This window comes from Bicyclus anynana, chromosome 11 (assembly GCF_947172395.1).
Source record: "Bicyclus anynana chromosome 11, ilBicAnyn1.1, whole genome shotgun sequence".
In the NCBI taxonomy this organism is placed as follows: domain Eukaryota; kingdom Metazoa; phylum Arthropoda; class Insecta; order Lepidoptera; family Nymphalidae; genus Bicyclus; species Bicyclus anynana.
Genome location: NC_069093.1, coordinates 14,399,734 through 14,425,478, shown reverse-complemented (window position 1 = coordinate 14,425,478; position 25,745 = coordinate 14,399,734). Strand labels below are relative to the sequence as shown.

Genomic DNA, 25,745 nt, shown 5'->3' with positions numbered 1-25,745 from the left:
ACCCTAGCCCTACCTCTACTCTGCCCCTATCCTACCCTTACTCTACCCCTATCCTAAGTATCCTATGTCCGTCTCCTGGTTCTAAGCTACCTCCCCACCAATTTTCAGCCCAGCCGGGGATCGAACCTAAGACCTCCGTCCTAAAAAAAAAACTGCGCCTATATGTACATTTATGCAAACATCTTTATTGTTATTATGAAGGATATTTGAAATAAAATGAAATAGAATATTTAAACATTTTATTAACACAGTATTTAATTTAATAACTACTCTTATTTATAATTCATTGCTTTAACACACACACTCACAATACACAAGCTTTATCACACACTCAAAATAATTAGTGTTAGAAGCAGAGTGCCTAATGGCAGTTTTCAATGTTTTCATACTATCGCGTAACCACAAACGCGAATTTCTAAGTAATTGAAACAGTTGTGCAATAGTGCCACTAGATGGCGCTCTTTCAGTACCTTAGAAATTCGCGTTTACGGTTACGCAATCGTATCAGCATGGAAACATTGAAAACTGCAACCAAGCACACAGATTGATTGTCCCACTGCTGATGTAAACTGCACTGTGACGATATATCTCAGTTTATAAGTTCAAGTTTCATCACACTGATGTATTTATCCAGCGCTGCTGGTGAAATTCATGTAAATGAAAAAGTACTAATAAAATAATATGCGACTCTGAAACTATTACAATTAGGATCAATTTACTTAGACACTTTACTTTTACTGTTGTAGACTTAGATTTAATTATTATTAAATCTATTAGTCCAGGTTCCGAGAAGTATCTTTTTTTTACAAATGATTACTATCAGTAAATTTTCAGTGAGTAATTTTTACAATTGATTACTATCAAGTAAATTTTCAGTGAGTCGCTTCATCGTGATGAGACCCCCGGATCCTGAGTCATTTATGTTTGTGAATGATATTTCAACAGCCAGCCTTTGGTAAACATTCAGTAGGTACAATTCACTCATTTTCATTTCACACCTTATAATCTATGTGTTACCCTTTAAACTAATATCACTTGTTTTAATGAATTCATTCATGGCATACTAATTAATTAGATACTTATTAGGTACTAACTAATTATCAAATTTCAAATAAACCTACACAGAAAAGCAGTGGAATGTGCCATATTTAAAATATTAGATAAAAAATTAAATCAAATGAAGTCTAGAAATCTCAAAAGAAGTATTTGAATGTGTGTAACGTGTACAGCGATCATTATTGGCGAGGCAAATGCCATTATTGTTGGATAATCTGTGCCTTATAATAAAGAGGCAAAACCTTAGACCATTAATATTATTAATGGTTAATTAAGTTATTATTGGGTTTAATATGGTGACAGCCTTAGACCATTAAAAAGAATGGACCTGTTTCGCACTGTTTCGTTAATTAAAATAAACTTAGTGGTATGGAAATCCAAAAGGTAAAGTAGCACTTTAAATATTTATATTATTTTTTTATTAGTAAAATCCAATGAAAAACGGCCGGTTTTCCGCCAGCCGAAACGATTATTTCTTAACTAACCGACCGCTCTGCTGGAGAGGGAGGGGGGGGGGAGGCGCTGCCCTCTCGCTACGCCTATGCCTAGTGGTAGGTGACTATAAAACAAGTAAAAAATATTTTATAGTTTGCTCTTCACGACATCCGGAGTGTACTGGTCGAAGGCCATATTGCCCAGAGCGAACACGTTGTCCGGGTCGAGCGCCTGCTTAGCTGCTAACAGCAAGAGTCTCCCCGGCTCGCTCACCGTGGACGTGTACCATTTCTTGCGCAGTTTGCCGACGCCGTGGTGATGGGATATTGAACCTGGAAACCAAAACATCAGCCTCATTAGCCCTGAATCGTCGGTCGATCTGGCTTCGTCGTCGATCGATCGATTATGAGGCCCTGGGCTGTGCCCTGGGCTACGAAGTATCGACTGAGTTTTTTGTCTTCTAACAGCCAGTTTCTTCATGTAAAGCTAAAGTAACAGTAAAAGTAGTAAGTAGTAAAGAAGACTTTATTTTTCAGTGAATAAGACCGTCACTTTTTATTTATTTATTTACTTACTTTGACTGTTACTTGCGATGAAGAAACTGGCCGTAAGAGAGGAGATCGAACATTTATCATTACACTAGCGGACCCGGTCAAGCTTCGCTTTGACTTACCTATGTGCACTTTTTTCTCTATCCTTACCCTACACTACCCTACTCTTACCCGGCCTACTCTTACCCTACCCTTAAGCGTAACATTTGGTTTGGATAGGTGAGCCTGTGAGTTGATTGAGAATATAATCCAGTTATGTCCAACGCCGCGTTAGCCCAGTGGATATGACCTCTGCCTCCGATTCCGGAGGGTGTGGGTTCGAATCCGGTCCGGGGCATGCACATTTCAATTGTGTGTATTTTAAGAAATTAAATATCACGTGTCTCAAACGGTGAAGGAAAAATATCGTGAGGAAACCTGCATACCAGAGAATGTTCATAATTCTCTGCGTGAATGAAGTCTGCAAATCCGCATTGGGCCAGCGACTTTGGTGGACTATTGGCCTAACCACTCTCATTCTGAGAAGAGACTCGAGCTCAGTGAGAGTGAGAGCTCAGAGAGAGTGAGCCGAATATGGGTTGATAATGATGATGATGATGATGATATGACTGAGCTTTGAATCACATCCTGCAGGCGAATTCACTAACTTTGACGTATGTTAGTTGACGTGTACGAAATTGAGATTCTATGTAACGAATGTCATTTGGTGCCTACTGACAAGCTTTTATGGATATCATACAGTAGGTATACAAATGACATTTCTCAGTTGATTTGATGTTTATTTAAAAGGTTGTTCATAAAGACCAAATTAGTGCATAGCCCAGCTGGTTAGATTAGGCTGTCCGACCAGGATTCGAATCCAGGACCTTGTCACGTGATCCGAAACATACTGGATACAGGATAACCAATGGATCTGTAGCTAACTACCTACCTATCAACTAGGCAGTTATAAAGTATAGAATACTAGCGGACGCCCGCGACTTCGTCCGCGTAAATTTCGATGTCAACTTTACTACTACCCCTACCTTACCCTACCCCTACCCTACCACTACCCAACCCCTACCCCTACCGTACCCCTACCCTACCCCAAACCTACCCCTACCCTACCCCTACCTTACCTACACCCTACCCCCATCCGTTAAAAAAACTGAAAGTTGTGTACCCCACTTTAAATCATTAAAAGTTCTTACCCTACCAAGTCTATATATCTTAGAAACATGCAAATTCGTAAGGAAAAATCCAGAATTTTTTCAAAAATTAAATGAATTGCCACGAAAAAATAAATTACGGAGCGCGCGTAATTTTAACTTGGTACAGCCAAAATCAAATTTAAAGATGCACAGTACTGGCCCGCACAAAATGTGCATAAAAATATATAATAAATTACCGCAAAACATTAAGAAAAAGGAAAACATTAATGAGTTTTTATTAACATTAAAAAACTTTTTGCTTGAAAAAGTATATTATAAAATTAATGATTTTTTGACAGAAAAACGATAAATCCGCCTCTCTACTTATCTTATCTTATGTTATGTTAAGTTAAGTTAAGTTTTACTTTGTAGTTACAACACCCTCACAGGGTTCCATTTGTAATAATTATGAAATTTTATTTATGACATGTGGAAATGTAACTTAAATGAATAAATAAATAAATAAATGAATAAATCCTACCCCTACCCTCCCCGTACCCTATCCCTTTCCTACCCCTATCTCACGCCTATCCTACCCCTACCCTACCACTTCCCTATCCTACCCGTACCTCTACCCTATCACTACCCTACCTCTACCCCTACCCTACCACTACCCTAAACCCGGCCTTAAACCTACCCTACCCCTACGCTTCCCTACCCGTACCCTACCCTACCCTGTAACTTCTCTATCTTACTCCTACCCTTAGCAAAATCGGTCCAGTCCTTCGAGAGTGGTGGTATGACCAAGAGAAATAGAGACTTCTATGCTAATAATATAAAGAGGTAAAGTTCGTGTGGTTGTAGGAGGTAATCTCTGGATCTACTGGACCGATTTGGAAAATTGTTTTACCAATAGAAAGCTACATTATTTGCGAGTGTTATAGGCTATGGTTGATCCCCATATTCATACGGAAACGGGAACTATGTAAATGAAAGCGCCGGGCGTCATATAGCGGAATTTCTGCGACTTTTAGAAATTTTGTATTATCTCCGAAACTATTTAAGTAATTAACATACTGTAAAGAGCAAATCTTATCTCCATAATATCCTTGTGATTATTTTATAATTTATTTTAATAAGGATTAAAGTTTAGTTGTATAAATAATGACGTAAACCTAAGTATATAAAATTAATAATTTTTAAAACACAAAAGGTACTATATCTGCTAATATATAGAAGATAGATATATGATGTCGCTGACTTTTTTGTAGAACTTTTAAAGATACATAAAACCTCTATACATTAATTTCAATTTTACATAATAGTTAAGGCAGCGCATGCGAATAAGTCTGTTTAAGAGGATTTTCAGTCCGACCTGTATGACAAAAACTGTGATAACTCGGCTAATATATATGATACCAATATTAAATATAGCCTATAGCACTCCCCAATAATGTAGCATTCTACTGGTGAAAGAATTTTTAAAATCGGACCAGTAGTTCCGAAGATTACCCCATTTAAAAAATGTGACAAACTTACAAACTTACAAACTTTACCTCTTTATAATATTAGTATAGATTGAGTTTTTTGTCTTCTAAAAAACATTCTAAAGTAAACTCAGACCAGAGTTGCAGGAACCAACCTCCAACTCTGGGCTGAGTTAGAAGTTGGTGCCTCAGAGAGTGCTAAGAAAGAGAGTGAGTGAGTTGACAACCGAACGTACCGCCGCACGCGATGATCTCGTCCCGCGCAGCCTCCTCGATCTCCTCGTACACGCGCACGGGGTCACTGAACCCGACCGTCTTGAAGCCGAAGTAGAAGTATATACAGCAGCCGGCGTCGTAGCTGCAATATATACATTTGACTCTTTTAGTGTGTTGAGGGTCATTAACATCTGATTTTTTTAAATTAACGACAAGTTAGCTCTAGTTGTATAACTGTGGCTAACTGGTGCGATGCACGCTGAGATATAGGTACATATAGCAAAATGCTTCAAAAGTGGATTTAAAATATAAGAAAACCGATGTAGACCAAAGGTTTCACAACATTTGTCAGGACAACTTAACTAACAAACCCAACTGTAACCAAATTATGACTTTAGAATGGCAGAGAATGACCTTGTGAACAGTGAACAGTGGAGTCACGCACTTGTGATCGTTGTGTGTCTGGTTAAAGGCGCCTTTGACTGTTAACAAACACTCTCCTTTTCCACTGAAGTCACTCTCCCCGCCTATCCCAAGTAACCCATAAAAAATTATACGACAAAAATGTGAACGGCTCGAACACGAGCATACTGAAACCGACCGTACGACGAGCACTTTATATCGGAAGTCGTTCCCGCCAACCGATCGCTACCCCTCTCTAAATCCCTACTCTTTAAGGAAACAAGTCGCGCCACCTAGCGTCAGCACGAGCCAACACGAGATCGAGCGACGTCATATCCGTCTTAGACTACTATTTCCTACAGCACCTATAGTAGGTACATTGTTCATTCTACCCATACCTCTGACGGTATCTATGAGGCATCTGATGACGTCATTTTCTGTTTCTGTATTGAGCTAATAGGTACTTAGCCTACATTATTAATAACAGACTGTATTTGGCAGTTGGTGGTGTTACACGCCCGTGCGTCAGTCCGGTACATGGCGCATGCCTCCAGCGCCAAGTACCGGACGAGCCGACGCTTGTCTCTCTCTGTCACTCACGTCTGCGTGAGGCGGCACGAGATGAGATAGTGCGCGATGCGGCGCGCGGCGCACTCGCTGCGCACGCGCGCCTTGGTGTTGCGACACAGCGCCAGCGCGCGCTCCCACGACACCGACGTCTCGAACGACTCCGCCACGATGTCGCACTCCAGCGCCAAGTCCTGGACAATACAACATCACATAATAACATAATATGTCATAATCCTACAAAATATCATCAAGATCAACAACATTCGATGGATTTCAATTAGGTTTTATGTGTGTTGGAGAGCGGGGTCGATGAAGGCTACTGGACCATTAGTGTGCATTAGACGCTGTGTCGTTTTCCATATATTTTAAAGGATATGACGCTTGAAAGCGTTGAAGATTAAAGACGGACGAGAGTAAGTTAAAGCGGCGAGAAAGATGATGCATTGCGCTGTCGTTGCTCCATTGCGACGACGGACAGTGTCCATTTGTTTCTAATTGTTTCCATCCATTGTTGAGACTGATTGAGTGCGTGCGCCGTTACAACGCAGATGTGGCATACAATGCGCTGATTCATTGCAACCCAACGCACTAATGTGACATCTCCCTAAAATTGTGCTTTCCGGAGCGGAGTCTCCAACCCAGCACACTTTTCCACGACGTCCAATACCTCGAACAATGACCTTGCTAATGAAATTGCTAATTTGACACAAATTTTTGACAAGTTAACAATTCAAAAATTTCAAGTGGTAAAAGGTTCCCAGAGTCCTTAGCGTATAAGCAAATGTGAAAAAATGCATTTCTCTTTATTACTCCCACAAAATAGGAGGAATAAATTGTGTACTTTTAGTCAGTCAGTCAGTCAACCAGTTTTAGATCAAGTGACAAAGATAAAAGAACGAAACATAGACGTTTATAAACATTAAGAAAGTCTTACCCGAACATAAGCTATAACGAAGGTGAGCGTATAACCAATTTCTCCATTCTTCGCTCCCCCGGGAACACCTCCATACTGTGCGGCGATGGCATTCATCTTCTTCTCACTATCAGCGACTTGTTCCGCGCTGCCCTCCATCAGCAGAGTGACCACGCACAGCTTGAGGGGGTCGAAGCCCTTGATCTTCGTGATGTAGAACCGCTTGAGCCCGTCGAGTAAGACTCCGCCCCAGGATTGCTCCATCTTTAGGGCGTGCCCGAATCGGAACTGAGAAAAAGGAATTTGTTTTATTAATTCGTTTTTCCCGTTTCGCTCATAAAGGTAGATTTGTTAATTATGCCTAACGAGACATCTAAAAGTTATTTTTCTATCCCCTAGGGTAATTTTCTGTACCCAATTATTTTATATATCATATTATTTTTAGAGAAATCTGAGTAAAGAAGTCAAACGTTAAGTCAGTACCTTTTATTTTTGAATATTCCCCCAACTTTGCTCGTGTCTTCTACCAATTTTCCATGTGCTTTAGTTCAGAAAAGGAACGTTTCTGCCACTCTTCTATACTTCTCTTGGCAATCCTATTCGTTACTTTCTCAGTGTTTTATTAGGCCCCTAAGAATCCTATTCCCTATTCCATTTGAATTATGCGACAAATATAATTTTATATTGATTGACAGCCCAGGAAAAGCTGATAGAGCGTTATTGATGTTTGTCTGTACCTGCTCATTGTCCATGAGTCGTATGCTGGAGGGCTGTAGCCGCTGCCTCGCCACTTCTCTCTCGAAGTGGAACCCGCTGTCCCAGTCCGGGAACACGAGCGAGCCGTAGCGGACCACGGGTGGCAATGGACGGATTTTCAACGTTACCTAAAATTCAGAGTTAGGTGTATAGTTCTCTGGGAGCAAATTAAAGTGACTTGACTTTTGAATCACGATTATCATTCGCCTGATTAATCAATAGTTGATAACCTTATTCTTATCTAGCTTAAGTATGTTATTTGTGCCGGAAGAAGAAAATCCCTTCGGACTTCTGCCGGCTGGCTTGCACGCACTATAATAACCTCCCCAAACTCTTCAGACAGCAAGGTAGCAGTCAACCACCTTGCATTACTTTGTGCTGACCTTGCAGTTGTCATTCCTGGCGTTAATTTTTTCTTCTGTCCACCTGAACCACTATCATTCAGAGCATATTGAATTGTGTCACTCGTCTTTGATCGTCATCATTAAATTTTGTGCACTTAGCTTAGGTGGATACTTATATTATAATGTTACCTCTGTGACAACTCCTAAACATCCTTCAGATCCTAGAATAATGTGCTCCCATTCAGGCCCGCACGACAGTCGGGGCACGCGACAGCTTTTCTCTATCACTCCTCGAGGTGTTACCACCTGAAAGAACAGTCGAGGAAAAATTACTTTCGAACCCAAAAATGCTGGCTAGACATCGTTTGCTCGCTCGCTCGCTCATGATGGGGTCAAGTGGGCGAGATTATGCCAGAAAGCGGACCCCACGCAGTGGGACCTTGATAGGAAGAAGAAGAAGGCTTTCAAACTCTTTTTCCTTGATTATTTTCTTTTACTATTCTCACACATACATGTTCCCTTCTAATATATAGATGATTACTGAAATAAAATGGTATCTATGAGCTCCAAACTTCGATTTTAAGATGGCAACTTGATGATGACTTCAGCTTCGTAGTTTGAATCCTACTCTATTTTCATGTAAGGTACCTTGTAATGCAAGTATCTTATAGGTTCCTTTATGTGTTTTGAGGTAAGTACTTCGTTACAAAAGGGGATATTCTGATTAATCCCTAAACCAATATTTTGCTTTTGCAAAAAGTTTCTTATGTCAGACGGGTTCGCAAAAAATACATAGTAGCTGGCTTTCCAAATATTCAGAAAATTCCATCGTTATACTTAACCCAAAGTTGAATATTTTCCGAGTTACCTTAGTTTGTACTACAAGGTCCTCGATATTCCCATACGTGTTTTTCTTCATGCCGCTGGCGCGGGTGGCCACCCAGCCGCCGAGGGTGGAGAACTCGTACGAGTCGGGCTCGTGGCCCACTGTGAAGCCCCGCGCGCGCATTTCCCTTTCCAGGTCCTGCCCAACTATACCTGCCTGGAGGAAACGTTTTTATACTATAGCCTTTCTTGATGAGTACTATTTACCAACAACAAATTAAAAAATGAGGTTATAAATCACTAGTCATTTCACATACATATAATAACAATAATTATAATTAACTTGTTCTTAAATTAATGAAAATAAATTTGATTAATAAGCTTAGAACAATTAGATATGGTTAATATATTTTGTATAACATTTTATAAACAAACCATACGTAATTTAAAATAAATAAGTTATGAAATGACATGTGTTTTCTACCTTCATTTCTAATTTCTTTGTTGGTAAACAGCACTCATCAAGAAAGGCTGTATGTAGTATAGTTATAGTTTTTTTTTTCATTCTATGACAAGTTAGCCCTTGACTGCGATATCACCTGGTTAAGTGACGATGCAGTCTAAGACGGAAGTGGGCTTATTTTGAAAAGCTAAAAGTTCATTTTACCAGTACCTCTGACAGTCAACGTCAAGGAACGTACACACAGCAAACACGCGATGCTAAATTAATTAGAGTGGCACAGAGGATGACGTATGACATCGAAACCCGTATAAAAAACCGTTGATAATTGCAGATTGATAACATGTTTTTTCACAGCTGATGCGCTCCTTCTGTTAAAGCAACTTTCAGCAATTTCTGTTCTTTTAGATACTTCATTTTAATGTTTGCATCTTTATTTGAAGGAGAAGTATCTATAGCTTGGCAACTAAATTCGTAAGACTGCCGATGGTCCGCGCGGGCCGGGGAGCGTGTTCCCCACACACATGATTTCACACCCGCGCAGGTTTCCCTCCCGTCGCCCGCACATCATGGGAGTGTCATCAACGAACTTGCCAGACTATACTTTCTAAAATGTCTACAGTCTAGACTGTCGGTGCAGCCTGTGGTGTTTACCTGAACTCTTGCCAGCAGTTGTTCTTTGTCTAGCCATAGTATCGAGTTCATGTCACTGGTGTCCAGTACGACGATGGGCCGGTCTTCATTGGCCGGACACGTCACCGAGCCGGACACTGAAGTGCCGCCGCCGAACGGAATTATCACGAAGTGGTGTCGACTCGCACTGTTTACTATTTCTTCTACCTAGAAAAATATAAAATAGTAAAAAATATAAAATAGTATCCATGATATGGGGCTCCCGGACTACAGTACTTACGTGTGAAAACAAAAATTAGTAATCGACAATCTCACACTTACTCTGGTGCTTCCCGGGAAAAAAATATAAACAAACTTCATCTGTTCCCCACCAACAAATTTTGACCAGGGCACCTCCAAGGCAGACTATGCCATTGCTCAACGGTAAGAGCGGTCGGCCTCATCACCGAGGGAATGATGGTGGTTCGATCCTCGCCCCGTTGGTCTATTATAGTACCTACTCATACGAGTAGTCTTTCCCGATTAGTTGGAGGGGATTGGGAATGTTGGTCATTGGTCATATTGGTCAATGGCTCAACCGTAATGTGGTCGGATTCATCACCGAATGTTCGGTTCGATCCCCGCCATGTCGTATCTACTCGTACTCGTAACACAGTCTTTGCCGAATACTTGTGAATGGAAATATTGGTCTTTTTATTAAAAGATAATTATGGCAAAGTTAATAAAAGTTTTGAGCGTTTTGATACATATAAACACAATAACTGTGCTTACTCACGCGCTTACAACTATTTACACGATAATAAAATAATTATTATGTCTATCTGTTTGTACGGATCTGTGGGACTGCTGAATTTATTTAATAGGAACTGGAAGGTTTTGAGAAACACATGCCTTCTTTCCTCTCATCCTTTTTATCTCGAATAAACCATAAACCAAGCTGAGGGTGAGAGCTAGTTTATAATATTAGTTAGGATTATCTCTAAGTATACACACCTGTTCATGATTCTCCGGCCATACAACAGCGTCAGGTATCCTTGGGAAACTGTTCTCCCTCAAATGGTAGACATCATGCAGCGTCTGACCGTGGGCCCGGATCAGTCTGTCCATGCCGTCTGTGCTTAGCAAGGTTATCTTCTCCAATTCTTGCTTTATGTTGTCTGGTAATCTGCTTTTGGGAAACGTTGTCGGAATTTGGGGTACTTTGTGAGGCTTCGAAATGTCCACGTCGAAGTGCTCCTTTATCCATTGTTTCGCGTATGGTAGATTTTTACCACCGATTAAGTACCTGAAAAGACAATTTTAGCATCTTTTTGAATGTACTTCACTTGGAAATATCACGTGCAGTGAGATTAGAGTCAAGTTGTAGTTTGTCGGTAGAAAATGCTTTAGAATAGTGGTTTAGCTATAAATCAAAACAGAAGCTCCTTTATATAATAAGTCATCATTATTATATTCATATCAGCCGATGGACGTCCACTGCAGGACATAGGCCTTTTGTATGGACTTCCGAACATCACGATCTTGAGCCGCTCGCATCCAGCAAATTCCTGCGACTCGCTCAATGTCGTCAGTCCACCTGGTGGATCAACCAGCACTATTTTCTAGTGTATAATAAGTACCAATATTTTATTTTTTATTGATATGGTGTTTGGTATGGCCAAGCCTAAAACGTCTTTTTTATATTTTCAACGCATGACAAATCGTTTAAGAATTGTTTCGAGAAAGGGTTGTGTCTCAGTTGCAGGAAAGGAGGATTCTAGCCAACATCCAATAAGCCCAAATGTCTGCAGTTTAGCACTGCAGGCACGTGGGCTTATTACATTTATTACAGCCATGACGGTCCAAGCTTCATATTTTCCTACCATACTTTGCTGCGGTAGAAGCATGGGCTGACAAACTTTGACTTTATTTTTTAAAGCACGAAGGTTTCTAGGCCCTCAGTCTAACATTTCAAACATTTTACAATAAAGTATGAAATTAACAGTTTTGCAGATTAGTAAATTCCAGGAGCGCAAATATTCGCGATAGCAACGGACGCGGCAATTTACCGGCCGCCCACAGACGTTCAGAACTAGTCATAGCTTGTTAACACCACTGTCTTGACCCGCGGATTGTGTCACAAACATAAGTGCATAAATTGATCCCGAGCGGTCATTTACTTGGTAAGGAATATCCTGATACATACGTATTTCACTAATACTATACTATTGGTAGCTGCCTCATTGGTCCCGTGTTTAGCTGGTTCAGCTAAGGACAATGAGGTCCAGGGTTCGAATCCCGGGTCAGATCAACAAAAAAAATAGGTCATTGGGATTTTTCTTACAAGGAAAATCTTAATATCAGCCTGGAGTTGGATAGTTGGCAGTGTTAGTACATCCTCGTGCCTCGGAGAGCACGTAAAGCCGTCGTTCCTGCGCCTAATCTCACCGGTCGTGTCGGTCTGCCGTCCCATCGGATTTTGAGAGTGAGGGTTCGAGGGAAGAGAGAGTGCACCTGTGCTTGCGCACTTGTGCACTGTAATATCTCCTGCGTACATGGTTATTCTCACCTTGAGACTAGACGCCGTGACCGAAAAGTCGGTCGGGAGCATATTATTATTACTATAACATTATGTAGAGGTAAACTTTTAGGACGTATTTTTTCTCTATCATCATCATTATCAGCCGATGGACGTCCACTGCTGGACATAGACTTCCAAACACCACGGACTCGAGCCGCCAGCATCCAGCGGCTCCCTGCAACCCGCTTGATGTTCTCGATCCATCTAGTGGGGGGATCGATCAACTGTCCAACTGACCAACCATAATGGAAATGCCACCGTTAGAAAAGGATCGTTATTTGTATCTTGGTAGGGGCAGGGTAGAGTCAAGGTCCTCGTAGTAATTACGATACATATTTTTCAAGGTAAGGTTCCAATGCTTCAACTGACCACTGCAGTACACCCTGTAATATATTATTCAATAAGAAATTCCAGTAATCCGTGGCTATCGGTTATCGATAAAATTGATAAAGACCTTTCAGTTTGATGCCGATAAAATTTTACGAGGTCTTGTGATTCCGAATAGAGTTAAAACTTCTTTAACAAAAATTTTAATAAAAAAAATACAACCGACTTCAAAACCTAAAAACGTACCCACTAAACTAAAAAGTGAAAAATAACATCATAATATGTTCTACCTGCTGATCAGTATGAAGGCGGTGCTAAGCCGGTGATGTATTAATTCAAGCCATGTGAGAATATCTTATAGATTTAGATTTTGCAGACAGTGTTGTTTCATGTGGTCCTGTCAGAAATGGCTTAAATTAAGACAACACCGGCTAAGCACCGCCTTCATACTGATCAGCAGGTAGAACATATTATGATGTTATTTTTCACTTTTTAGTTTAGTGGGTACGTTTTTAGGTTTTGAAGTCGGTTGTATTTTTTTTATTAAAATTTTTATTATTTTTCCATTTCTAGTGTAAAATTTTATCTCAAACAAATACATCAGACCCCTAATGACAGTCACAACCCGTCTTGGTACAAAATTCTCAGCAATACAAATTAATCAAGCCCAAGCACAAGGTAGCTACCGTAAACCGTTAAGGGATTCCCTTAATTGACCTTGGTCTTCATCATCAGACCCCTAATAACAAACACAACTCATTTAAGTAGAAAGTTCTCAGCAATACGAATTAATCAAGGCCAAACATAAGGTAGTTACTGTAAACTGTTAAGGAGTTCCCTTAATTGTCCTTGGTCTTCATCACCAAACCCCTAAATGACACTCACAACCTATCTATGTGGAAAGTTCTCATTAATACAAATTAATCAAGCCCAAACACAAGGTAACTGCTGTAAATCGCCGAGGAGTTCCCTCGTCTGTTTTATGGCTCCATCATCAGATCGATTTTAAACCTTCATGAAATTGTAGTGCTTAAAAGTACTAAATGGAAAAGTATACGAACACACTAGACACCCATATAATTTTTGAAAGTTCCCCTCAATTTCTCCAGGATTTCATCATCAGATCTTGACATGATGGCAATGGGACCAAATGGGGACTATACCGTTTCAAACAAAAAAAGAATTATTGAAATCGGTCCAGGCGTCTTTGAGTAATCGGTGTACATACATAAAAAAAAAAAAAAAAAAATACCGGCCGAATTGAGAACCTCCTCCTTTTTGAAGTCGGTTAAAAATGGCCAGTGGCGTGCAGAAGCTTTTTAACTAGGTAAGCTTTTTTACTATATGGAAAATGGATGGAACCTAACCTGTATGTACTATATGATCTAGAATTCTAGACACTTCATGTAGATAATGTTATATTAGATAATGTTACATTAGATAATGGTGATAAATTAGTCGAAAACTTAAAATTAAAGTAATGAAGGGGTCGAAACGCGCCTTGGTCGGAGAAGAGCCCACAACAAACTCAGCCAAGGTATTTTTTTTTGTTTATCACCATTTAACAATATTTTAGTATAGTATTAGATAGTACCTACATTTAATTTCCAAACATTTTTATCGTTTATCTATATCTTAGTTGACTCAAAGAAAATTTAATAAAAACAATATTAATTTCATATAGTACATGGAATAAGGGTCCAAAATATATTGATATTAATTAATATAGGTAACTTAAGGATTTCATATAAAACTGAATTAAAAAATTATACTGTTTTAAATTAAATAAATCCAAACGTCAAAAATGCTGTCGTCCATTTTGTGACGTCACGATGTTGCTTGATGGCACTCATAGATGATACATTATATATATGGCACTGGAGTAAGAAACGTCAAAAAGGTTTGTGCAATTTTTTGCTTATCTCGTTCTAGTTATTATACGGTTACGGGTTTACGTGACGTCATAACACATATAAAAGTCCATCATGGCGTTTTGAAAAAAGCCTTTTAAAGTGTCTACTAACTCATTGTAATTGGCCGATTTGTCTACACGAGCTATGTTGTAATGCCCATGTAAGGCTTACATGGTACACAGTGCATTTTCCAAGTAAGTATGAAGTTCACACCACTGAGAGGGTTGTTCAATCATATCATAAATAATATTTAAAAAAAAAAACTACCTGCTGCCGGTGAAGGAGGTGGTGTTTTCGTCGAGCACGAACATGGAGTCTTTGTACCCCCAGCCATACCATTTCAGCAGATCCTGCCTGTAATGACAGTAAGTACATATTAAAAATCAAGAAATCAGATTTTTTTTATTCTTACACGTTAGCCCTTTAATAAAATCACATCTGATGGTAAATGATGATGCAATCTAAGATGGAAACGGGCTACTTGTTAGGAGGAGGATGAAAATCCACACTCCTTTCGGTTTCTACACGACATCGTACCAGAACGCTAAATCGCTTGTAAAAAAAATTACCCACGGCCGTAGCCTCCCACCAGCCAGACCTGGACCAATTAAGAAAACCTCAATCGGCCCAGCCGAGGATCGAACCCAGGACCTCTGTCTTGTAAATCCACCGCGCACACCACTGCGCCACGGAGGCCGTCGAAATTTTTAATAATGATTTATCGATTACACTAGTGGTGCCCTGTGGTTTCATCTTTTTAAATTCTCTTGGACAATATCGGGATTAAAAGCTGCCTTTCTGCTACCTATCGACGCCGCGGTTTGTGTTTCAGCCACGCAGTTCCCGTTCCCGTGGGTATACCTACGGGAACAATAGCCTACTAGTCTCTCAAGTAACGTGGTTTTCTATTGGTAAAAGAATTTTCAAAATTGATTCAGTAGATCCAGAGGTGAACTCCTACAACCTCAAAAACACAAACCCATTTGTAGTCTACTAGACCATTTGTACTAGAGACTATAGTCTCTGTGCCTTTTATGCACATCAGCTGGCCTATTCACTATTTTTGTCTTTATTATCAACCTATTATAATAAACATCAAATCAACTTGAAATGTCATCTACCTACTGTACGATATCCAACGCTAGGCACCGGATGACATTTGTTACATAAATCTCAATTTTGTTTATGTCAACTAGATACGTCAAAGTTAGTGAATTAGTCAGCTGGGAAGTCATAATTAAGAAACAAATTAAAATCCATGAAAATTTTCCGCGCAGTTTTCTCATTTTTTACTGTACTCATATGAGTACGATGTACTTACGCCAATTAGGCTTAAGTAAGTACATCTTAAGCCAATTAGGCGTAAGTACATCGTACTATTTTGAAGAAACTCGTTATCACATTTTACACAGTTGATATGACTATGCTATAATGTCATCAAGTGATAGATAGCCACGATTAGATTGCAACCGGAACTAACTCGTAGATTTAGTATTCACACTATTGTGGACTTTCACGCACTGGGATATTTGATAGCTACATCATCATCATTATTATCAACCCATATTCGGCTCGTCTGCTGAGCTCGAGTCTCCTCTCAGAATGAGAGGGGTTAGGCCGATAGTCCACCACGCTGGCCCAATGCGGATTGGCAGACTTCACACACGCAGAGAATTGAGAAAATTCTCTGGTATGCAGGTTTCCTCACGATGTTTTTCCTTCACCGTTTGAGACACGTGATATTTAATTTCTTAAAATGCACACAACTAAAAAGTTGGAGGTACACGCCCCGGATTCGAACCCACACTCTCCGAGTTCAGAAGCAGAGGTCATATCAACTGAACTATCACGGCTCTCTACATGCTACATGCTATCAAATAATAAACTAAAGCCAAACTTGATGTGCAATGTTTGTCAACAAACAAATTTCAATTCACTAAAATTATGTGTTGCTTTCTGAAATGTTATTCAAAAGTTAAAGAACAAATAAGCTTTGTTCTGAGCTTTTTCAAGCTTTTTTGAGCTTTAATCAAATTTATTTTTATTAGTTTTGGAACAAGTTAATTAAACATATTAGGTATGGAATGACTAGCGATTTGTACCCTTATTTATTAAGCTACTAGCAGACGCCCGCGACTTCGTCCGCGTAAAACTCGATGTAAACTTTCAACTACCCCTACCTTACCCTACCCCTACCCCTAAAAATGCTATGCAATAGCTTTATATTTTTATGCGGCTATGAGCTGTGTGTCCCTAAATAATATCAAATTATCATAAACCTACTACGTACCTAGTCATGTTGATAACAAATATAAATATTGAAAACCCCATAGGAAATGAGATATTTGCAAAAAAACACGATTTTGTGACCACAAATTTCAATAGAAGCGGACATGTATGTAATATGTAGTTTTCAGACTTTTAGAATGTTACAAAAATACGCCAATGCCAAACTTTATACAACAATTCAGCTGGTTCTTACCAAATTTTGATTAAGATGACTTGATCATACATAAAGTCTTACAGACAATACCCCAAAGTTCTCTCAATCAACTGTCTACTGTCAAACACGTGTCTGTTTGTCTGTCACACTATATCCAAACCCCTGTATATTAATTGACTCTTTGAGCCAAACCGACTTCCAAAGATAACCAAAGTATCTACCTACCTAATCCTGAAGCTAAGTTGAGTCAAAACAATCGTCTTTTTTCGACAAAGTCCACGATTTATTACACCTATTTTAATTAGTGGTCCCATTATGGATTCTACACCCAGAAAACTAAATTATCATAATTCTGGTAACTAAATATCATAATTCGCGTACGATATTACCAATTGTAATATTATCGAATAGTTTTTTGAGTTTTTACCTATATTTTTCCTTAAACAGAGGAAACAATACAAAAATAAAAATTGAAATCGGTCGAGCCGATAAGAACATAGTAAGCAATCCGCCCAAACATCGCACGGGTAATAATATACAATATCGTCGTTATCAACTCACTTCTGAGCCCACTTTTCGGCTCACTGCTGAGCTCGAGTCTCCTCTCAGAATGAGAGGGGCAAGACCATTAGTCCACCACGCTGGGCCAATGCGGATTGGCGGACTTCACACACGCAGAGAATTAAGATAATTCTCTGGTATGCAGGTTTCCTCACGATGTTTTCCTTCACCGTTCGAGACACGTGATATTTAATTTCTTGGGCTAGACAATATGCTATTTCCCAATTCCATGGCCATCAGAATAGGTGACCAATAATAATAAACATTAGTTAGTTTAATTGTATGTCCTTATTAAGATAAATAATTAAATGATTCCTTAATGAAGCAATGACAATGAGCTCACACGCTAAATCCACAACAAACAAACTATTCTTTACACAAATGTTTACAGTTAATTTATTATTTAAACATTATTGTTTTACAGGTAAACATAAGTGATCGTAAATAGTTAGATTTATTACATTGCATTTGTCATTAAGAAAACTTATTTAATTAATGGTACATTTTTCATTTATTATAATAATTAATTGCTCTTTGTTAGTATCGCGAAAACTCCAAGGCAGCGTGACTGAATTATATTATCATTCAGAAATAAAAAAAAAATAATAAAAATTGTCTAAGTAGTGGGTGAAAATCTGGAAATAGTAAATCTAAGTTACTTTCACAACTGAGACAAATCCAATGTTACCTCGTATATTGAAGTCTAGCTAATAGGAGAGTTGAAACGATCAAAATAATTAGATGGTTGAAAGTCGATCGTAATTCTGTCTCAAAAAAAAAAATCCGAAAACCTAAGAAGACAGCTAAAAAAATTTAAAATTGGCTCTGTAAATTTAAACAGTAATAAAAACTAAAAAGGAAAAGGCAGTAGCAACACAGTATACTTATTGTACTGTGGTAGCAACCCGAGACCAAAGAAAGCCATAAAAGCAAACGTAAGACATTGCAAATTGACTTTAACGAGTAACGAGAACGATGGAACCTTGTCCTTTCCGTTTGGGCACTAAGCGGACTTTAGATTTCATATCAAAATCTAAATATATTCGTTATCAGGCAGCGCGTGGTGTTATCTATGTATCAGTGTAACCTATATTCCTACCTGTGATTTCGGACACTCGATAAGTTGGATTTTAATAGAAAGTTTTGATAAATATTCAAAATAAACGTACGGTTTTTAACTAATTAATTTTAGCTAATTTAACATTATTATCAATAATCAAAGTGGAGGGTCTAAGTTCCTTAGACTGTTAACATAGGCTGATGATGATGGTGATGATTTTTTTTATGCAAATAGGCTCGCGTTTGACCATGATCTAATCTGATGGTAAGTGTAGATACAGTCTAAGATAGGACACGCTTGCCTAGAAGGTGCCTATTCACTCTTATTTTGAAGATACCCCAAGTTATAATATTCAGGAAAAAAAGACTTGGGAAGGGTATTCCAAACCCTAGCCGTGCATATGAGAAAAGAAGACGTAGGGACATCTACAACATAGGGATGAAAACCCACCCTATGTCTTGAGGTGCGATGGTAAAGAGGCAAAGGTGATATGATGCCGAATAGCTCCTGAGCACACTCTATAAAATACAGACAAACACTTTCCACCGATGTTGACGATGAGGATGATGATGATGAGGCCCCTCAACCGGAGATTTAGTGCTACAGTTACGACAGTTTCGTTTAGTGGAGTTCTAGCTGGATAACATCACCAGCAACCACGAAGTACGTGAAACATGCAGCAAAACGCTGAGCTGGATCCTTTTTAAATTCGGGCTGAGAATTTGAACTAAAAATTTCGAAAAAGAAAATAGTATCCAAACCCAGGATTCGAACCCAGAACCTCGTGATCCGAACCTATAGACCAACGGCAGTCTTAGTACATAGAGCACAGTCATATACCAACAAGGGTTGCCAACCGTAGGTATTATAATATATAGTATTGTACTATATTTTGGGTTCGTGTAGAATTGAAGAAATACGAGTATAGTAATTACGCAAAAATACTATATTTTCAACAATCTGAAAAATGTAATAAGTGTAACTAAATATAAGTGTAACTAAGTATCGGTAGAAAAACAGACGTGTTTTTTTGCTTAATTCGTAAAATACTATATTTTCTTTAAGCGTACTATATTTTTTACGGCTAAATCTGAAAAATACTATAAATATTTTTCTTAAGAAATGTTGGGAACTCATGTATTGTACCTATTTGTGTCTGGCAGACTGTAAAAACCTCAGGTATCATTTAGTTAATCTGAAAGAGGATTCAGACGGTGTGTTACCCGTCAATTATTATTGCACTACTGCGCTGAGTACGAAATTCGCAAAAACTATACGCAAAAAACAACGTAAACTTAAACTTGAAACAAATTAAACTGCAGTGAAGCTAAAGAAGGAAATAAATTAAAATTAAAATGCCAGACTGTTTCAGTGTTTATTATATTAGAAAAACCGGATTAAAAATGCGAACATTTTTCAAGCCATAAATACTCAGGGTTATTAAGACATCAATTTTCTTGAACACCTACATATATCTCAATATATAGAATGAACTAATAATGTATACTTAATATTATAAAGCTGAAGATTTGTTTGTTTGATTGAACGCGCTTAATCTCAGCTACTGGTCCGATTAGAAAAAATCTTTCAGTGTTTTATAGCCTATTTATCTAGGAAGGCTATAGGCTATATATTATGCCCATATTCCTACGGGGACGGGAACCACGCGGGTAAAACCACGCGGCGTCAGCTAGTTTAATAATAATCTGAGACATATAGGTCTCTGATTATTATTTACTAGCGGACGCCCGCGACTTCGTTCGTGCGAAAATCGATGTAAGACATGGAATAAAAAAGACGGACTGTCAAACATACAGACAAAAAAAATAAAAAGTGTTTTGGGCCTCAGTATCGATCATAGTATAATGCTCTCCAACATAAAACTATCAAAATTTATTCTATAGCGGACCCGGTCAAGCTTCGCTTTTACCCTTACCCTTCCCCTACGTTAACCTACCCTAGCCAAACCAGGGTGTGGTTTCGGTACCAATCGGTGTAAATAACAGCCTAAAAGCTAGAGCAATTTTCCTTTTGGTCATTGGTCTGAAATGACCCTTACAGATCTTCCATAGTGCTATTTATAAATTTACATGAAAATATATTGTAATGTATACGCGTTCGACGTTCTATTTTACTCGTACTTCCATTTCTACGTTCTAGTTGTAATTCAATGAAACGCACAATAGTGAAGTGCTGGCATAGTGTTTACAAACTCGCGATCTATTTACACAAGTCTTCACCGCGGAGATTTATCTGTGCTCGATGTGTTTAAACTGGACTAACATCTTGTTTATATTCATCTAAGCGGGAAATTAGCCGTTTAGATTATTGACTACTAGCCGCGGTTTTACCCGTGTAGTTTTTTTTTTCTTTACAAGTTAGCCCTTGACTACACATCTCACCTGATGGTAAGTGACGATGCAGTCTAAGATGGAAGCGGGAACTTGTTAGGAGGAGGATAAAAATCAACACTCTTTTCGGTTTCTACACGACATCGTACTGGAACTCTAAATCGCTTGGCGGTACGTCTTTGCCGGTAGGGTGGTAACTAGCTACGGCCGAAGCTTCCCACCAGCCAGACCTGGATCAATTAAGAAAATCTTAATCTGCCCAGCTGGACCTCCGTTTTGTAAATCCACCGCGCACACCACTGCGCCACGGTGGCCGTCAAAATTAGTTTCCGTTTCCGTGAGAATACGGGGATAAAATATAGCCTATGGGCTTTACACTTACCAAAATAATCATGGTTTTTTAAAAGTGTTTTCAAAACCGGTTCAGCATATTCAGAAATTACTCCCTACAACACCAAAGAAAATATATTTATTACTACATTATGCCACACACCACAATTATTTAAGAATAATACCCTGCGATGTGTGGCATAACCTAGAAAAAGGTCCTAGCTCAGCATATTGCTGTATGCTCCCCATAAACAAAGAACATACAGCGCTGATTTTCAGCTAGGACCCAGTTCTAAGTGCCACCATGAAAACAGGCAACATAAACCTATATTTAAAGCAAAACCAAATTAAAACTTATAACTAGTTTAAAACATATAAAAAAGAACAAAAAGAAAAATTATATAACATTAAAGTACCTACAGTATTAAAACCAACAATCAAATTTATTCCCAAGTTTAATAACTATACTATTATTATTATATTTACTTACTATAACTACATAATAAATAAAAAAAGAAAAAGAATATTTATATAAAAATGTAATATGAATGAATAATTACTAAATTTGTACATTATTAAATATAATATTGATTACACATATAAGTTACACATAGTATAATATATAAATATTTGCTATAAGAAAGAAAACTCCGCCACATGATGCTGGAATTCCATCTGTTTGTCGAGGAGAAATCGGTTCAATAATTTTTTAAATTTAAATTTAGACTTGATTTTTTTTATTGGTGGGGGAATATTATTCCAGCATTTAGTAGCGGAGTATGTAAATGACCCTCTAAACGCGGCAGTACGGTGAGGGGGAACCCGAAATTGATGTCGGCAGCTGCGACGCACGGTTTCATCATCAGCCGCCCAAGTGAGTTTATGAAGAAGATACAGTGGTTTACCCTCCTTAATAACTCCAAACAGTAAACACCACAAACTTTAGCTCTTAAGCTCTCATTCGCATAAGAGCTTTTTTAACGGACGTTAAAAAATGTGTCGCGCGAATAAGACCTTAGTATAGATAATACCTACCTCTAGGGCACATGTGCGTCATGGTGTCATATGGTATCGGGTTCGATTCTCGTATAAGGTTTAAAACCTAACTGATTTATTTTCCTATTGTCTGTGTAATCTGACAAAGCGGGACCGCACATTTAGTTCCGAAAAAACATCACACCCTTTGCAGATATTGAATCTTATTATTCTGCTCAGAATAAACTTCTACTAAGTAAAACTTGTTTTTATTTACTTTTGAGTATAATATTTTTACCCCTGAATTTCAGTTACAAGCGTTAGCTTTAGCTTTTTCTGTTTTGTGGTATCTATACTAATATTATAAAGTGGTAAAGTGTGTGATGTTGTTGTATAATAATCTCTGGATCTACTGAACCGATTTGGAAAATTGTTTTACCACAAAAAAGCCACGTTATTTGTAAGTGTCATAGGCTATATTTTATCCCCGTATTCTCACGGAAACAGAAACTACGCACGTGAAACCGCGGGGCGTCTGCTACTTTTTTACTGACGGAACAAACAGCTGATGTTCGAAATACTCGTAACCTTAAGATCTAGAGCTTCTTGTCAGTATGGCCTATAATAGCATCACAGCGTAAGCCAGAAATGTGCTATATATTGCATCTGTGTTTGCCTGGGCCCTGTGGTTGTGCTGAGTTATATAGCTTGGCAACTTCGTTCATAACACTCCCGATGGTCTGCGCGGGCCGGGGGGCGAGTAGCGATGAATGAAAAACCCACGACTGATGCACACCACTTCCCCGAACGCACGATTTCACTCGCCGCAGTCTTTCCCCCCGTCGCCCGCATACCATGGAAGTGTCATCAACGAACTTGCCAGACTATAGCTCCTATATAGCAAGGCATTCCTAACTGAACCAGAGAGTATTTTAATTAATAATGCGCTTAATTAGCCTATTTAAAGGAACTTAACAGACTATAGAGCTTGTTATTATACAACCATTCCTTATTTTTTTTAAGAATTAAAAAACAATGCTATTATCATTTTAAATATGAGCAATATTCCTAATTCTTTCTAACTAGTTGGGAAAGACTGTATTAGGATTGGGTACCATACGACAATAGTCCAACGGGGCGGGGATCGAACTACCACCGGTGATGAGTCCGGCTCTACTGTTGAGCTATTGAGGCTCTTGCACAATGTTGTCTTTTTTTTTGATTTTGTAATTGGCAGAAGCTCCTTAATAGGAACTCTACGGCTTTTTTGGCGAGGTAGCATCGCCACACCACCACCCGCCACCGAAGTCATTAGGCGTCGTGGATAATAGCCTATTGCTATTATCCACGACGCTGGCCAAATGCAGGTATGTAGGTTTCCTTCATCGTTTAGACACATGATATTTAGATAATTTCTTAAAATTCATTCATCATTATCAACCCATATTCGGCTCACTGCTGAGCTCGAGTCTCCTCCTCGGGTTAGGCCAATAGTCCACCACGCTGGCCCAATACCGATTGGCAGACTACACACGCAGATAATTAAGAAAATTCTTAGGTATGCAGGATTTCTCACGATGTTTTTCCTTCACCGTTTGAGATACGTGATAATTAATTTCATAAAATTCATTCATCATTATCAATCCATATTAGGCTCACTGCTGAGCTCGAGTCTCCTCTCAGAATGAGAGGGGTTAGGCCAATAGTGCACCACCCAGAGAATTAAGAAAATTCTTAGGTATGCAGGATTCCTCACGATGTTTTTCCTTTCCGTTTGAGGCACGTGATATTTAATTTCTTAAAATGTATACAAATTAAAAGTTGGCGGTGCATGCCCCGGACCGGATTCGGACCCACACTCTCGGGAATCAGAGGTACTCAATATACCAAACTTTATTTATTTTGCCCGATCCAGAACCCAAAACCAACACACAAGATAATAAAGTTTTAGGCTAAATATTCACATAATAACAGGTTTTAATTTATGTGTTAGAATTTATATTTAATCGGAATATTTTGGCGGGAAAATATTTGTAGAGTGATGTAACAAAACTGTGTTATTTTTAGAATATGTAAGTAAGCCAGTTAATTATAGTTATCCTGAAACAAGAGCAGGTCACCATATCGCGTGGTTTTAATTGTTCCCAAGCGAGCTTAACATTTTTCCTTTTTATTTTGTTATATTAAATAGGTTGATACTTCCTACATATAAATTGAGGAAAAAATTAATAATCCATATTGTTGTATTATCACTTAGGTTTGTAATTAAATAATAGAAATAAAATACCCACCGTCGCCTAGGAATAACACTTTTAACTTTTATAATTGTTTCATATTTTTTTTTCGAATCTGCGCTTCTATTTTTATTTTTATCACTGAAACTGCTAGTTTTTTCACTGTTCACTGTTTTGCGTTTATTGTTCTTATCGTCTGCTGTATTCTGTAACATGTTTTTAGCACTCGTCACTAAGCCGGGTGACATTTTTATTCCGGACACCGATTATGGATTTATGTCGGGGAACATTTGCTACGATTTTGTAAATCGCGCAGCCTGCCGCGCATGTCTGAAATTTGTGTCGATAAAACAGTTTGCGGTGTGTAGCGACATCTGTACATGATTTTGTAAACTAAGAAGAAAAGTTTCATGAAATAGTTATTCTATACACTACTAGATGGCAGTAAATTCTTTGTGAATACTTGGAACCACAGATCACAAATGAAGCAGACCTCTGTCTCAAAACAAAGCTTTGTGCTGGTTAGAAATTTTGTATGTGTGTATAAAAATTTCATTCATAAATTTCTCGGACCTCTCTTTTACTCTTGGGAAACAATTAAATGTGGGGGGGAAAGTCCTATCTCTTTCTGATTCAACACATGCATAGAAATCGTAGTACGTTTTACACTTAAAAATAACACATTGCCTCACACTGAAAATAATTAATTAACAAGAAAGATATGTCCTTATTATTGGTAATTCCAGCGGCGCTCATGTTAATTTCGATGATTTCAAATATTGAAAAGTGAAAACCAATCTTTCGCAGTAAAGTTACAATGGCGGCGCAGGCATGAGGCAACAAATTCAAAACAGTCTTACACACGTGGTATACACACAAATTCTCTTTCATTCATAAAAGCCATTCTTTTTCCTTGTGTAAATTTGACCAATCACATCAGTTCTTCGATACTTAGAATTGTAACAGTGTGCAAGTTTATTTAAGTGTACAGGTGAAAGAGATAGGTATGGCCACCACCTACTACAGCCCATAACAAGGAGAAGGATGGAGATATCTCTCTCTTTTGTTAGTAAAGGATGGAGGATTCTCATTTTTTATTCTACGGTTGGGAGGGCCTGCTTGGAACACAGATTGAATGCTTTTTAATGCCTTTTTGTAGACGTGGCTTCTAGTTTTCATATAAAAAATATCTATTGTTGCCAGAACTGAAATA

General features: G+C 38.5%; 1 protein-coding gene across 1 annotated transcript; it reads right to left on the bottom strand.

Moving 5' to 3' along the window:
- Window positions 1-225: 225 nt before the first annotated feature.
- Window positions 226-25,010, bottom strand: LOC112046507 (alkyldihydroxyacetonephosphate synthase). Its single transcript, XM_024083143.2, has 11 exons — window positions 24,590-25,010; window positions 14,846-14,932; window positions 10,772-11,063; window positions 9,800-9,985; window positions 8,729-8,902; window positions 8,050-8,166; window positions 7,498-7,644; window positions 6,782-7,048; window positions 5,878-6,038; window positions 4,896-5,017; window positions 226-1,823 (listed from the first exon to the last, which is right to left on the bottom strand). Exons 1-11 carry the CDS (start codon window positions 24,778-24,780, stop codon window positions 1,639-1,641), a joined length of 1,929 nt encoding a protein of 642 aa, XP_023938911.2. The 5' UTR covers window positions 24,781-25,010; the 3' UTR covers window positions 226-1,638.
- Window positions 25,011-25,745: the final 735 nt, after the last annotated feature.

Bases quoted from the DNA above. Each gene is read 5' to 3' on its own strand.
- LOC112046507 (XM_024083143.2), bottom strand. From the start codon at position 24,780: ATGTCACCCGGCTTAGTGACGAGTGCTAAAAACATGTTACAGAATACA. The intron at 14,933-24,589 runs GTGGGTATTTTA...CTGTCATTACAG, and splicing joins AGTGTTATTCCTAGGCGACG to GCAGGATCTGCTGAAATGGT. The intron at 8,903-9,799 runs GTAAACACCACA...CGTTTCCTCCAG, and splicing joins AACTGCTGGCAAGAGTTCAG to GCAGGTATAGTTGGGCAGGA.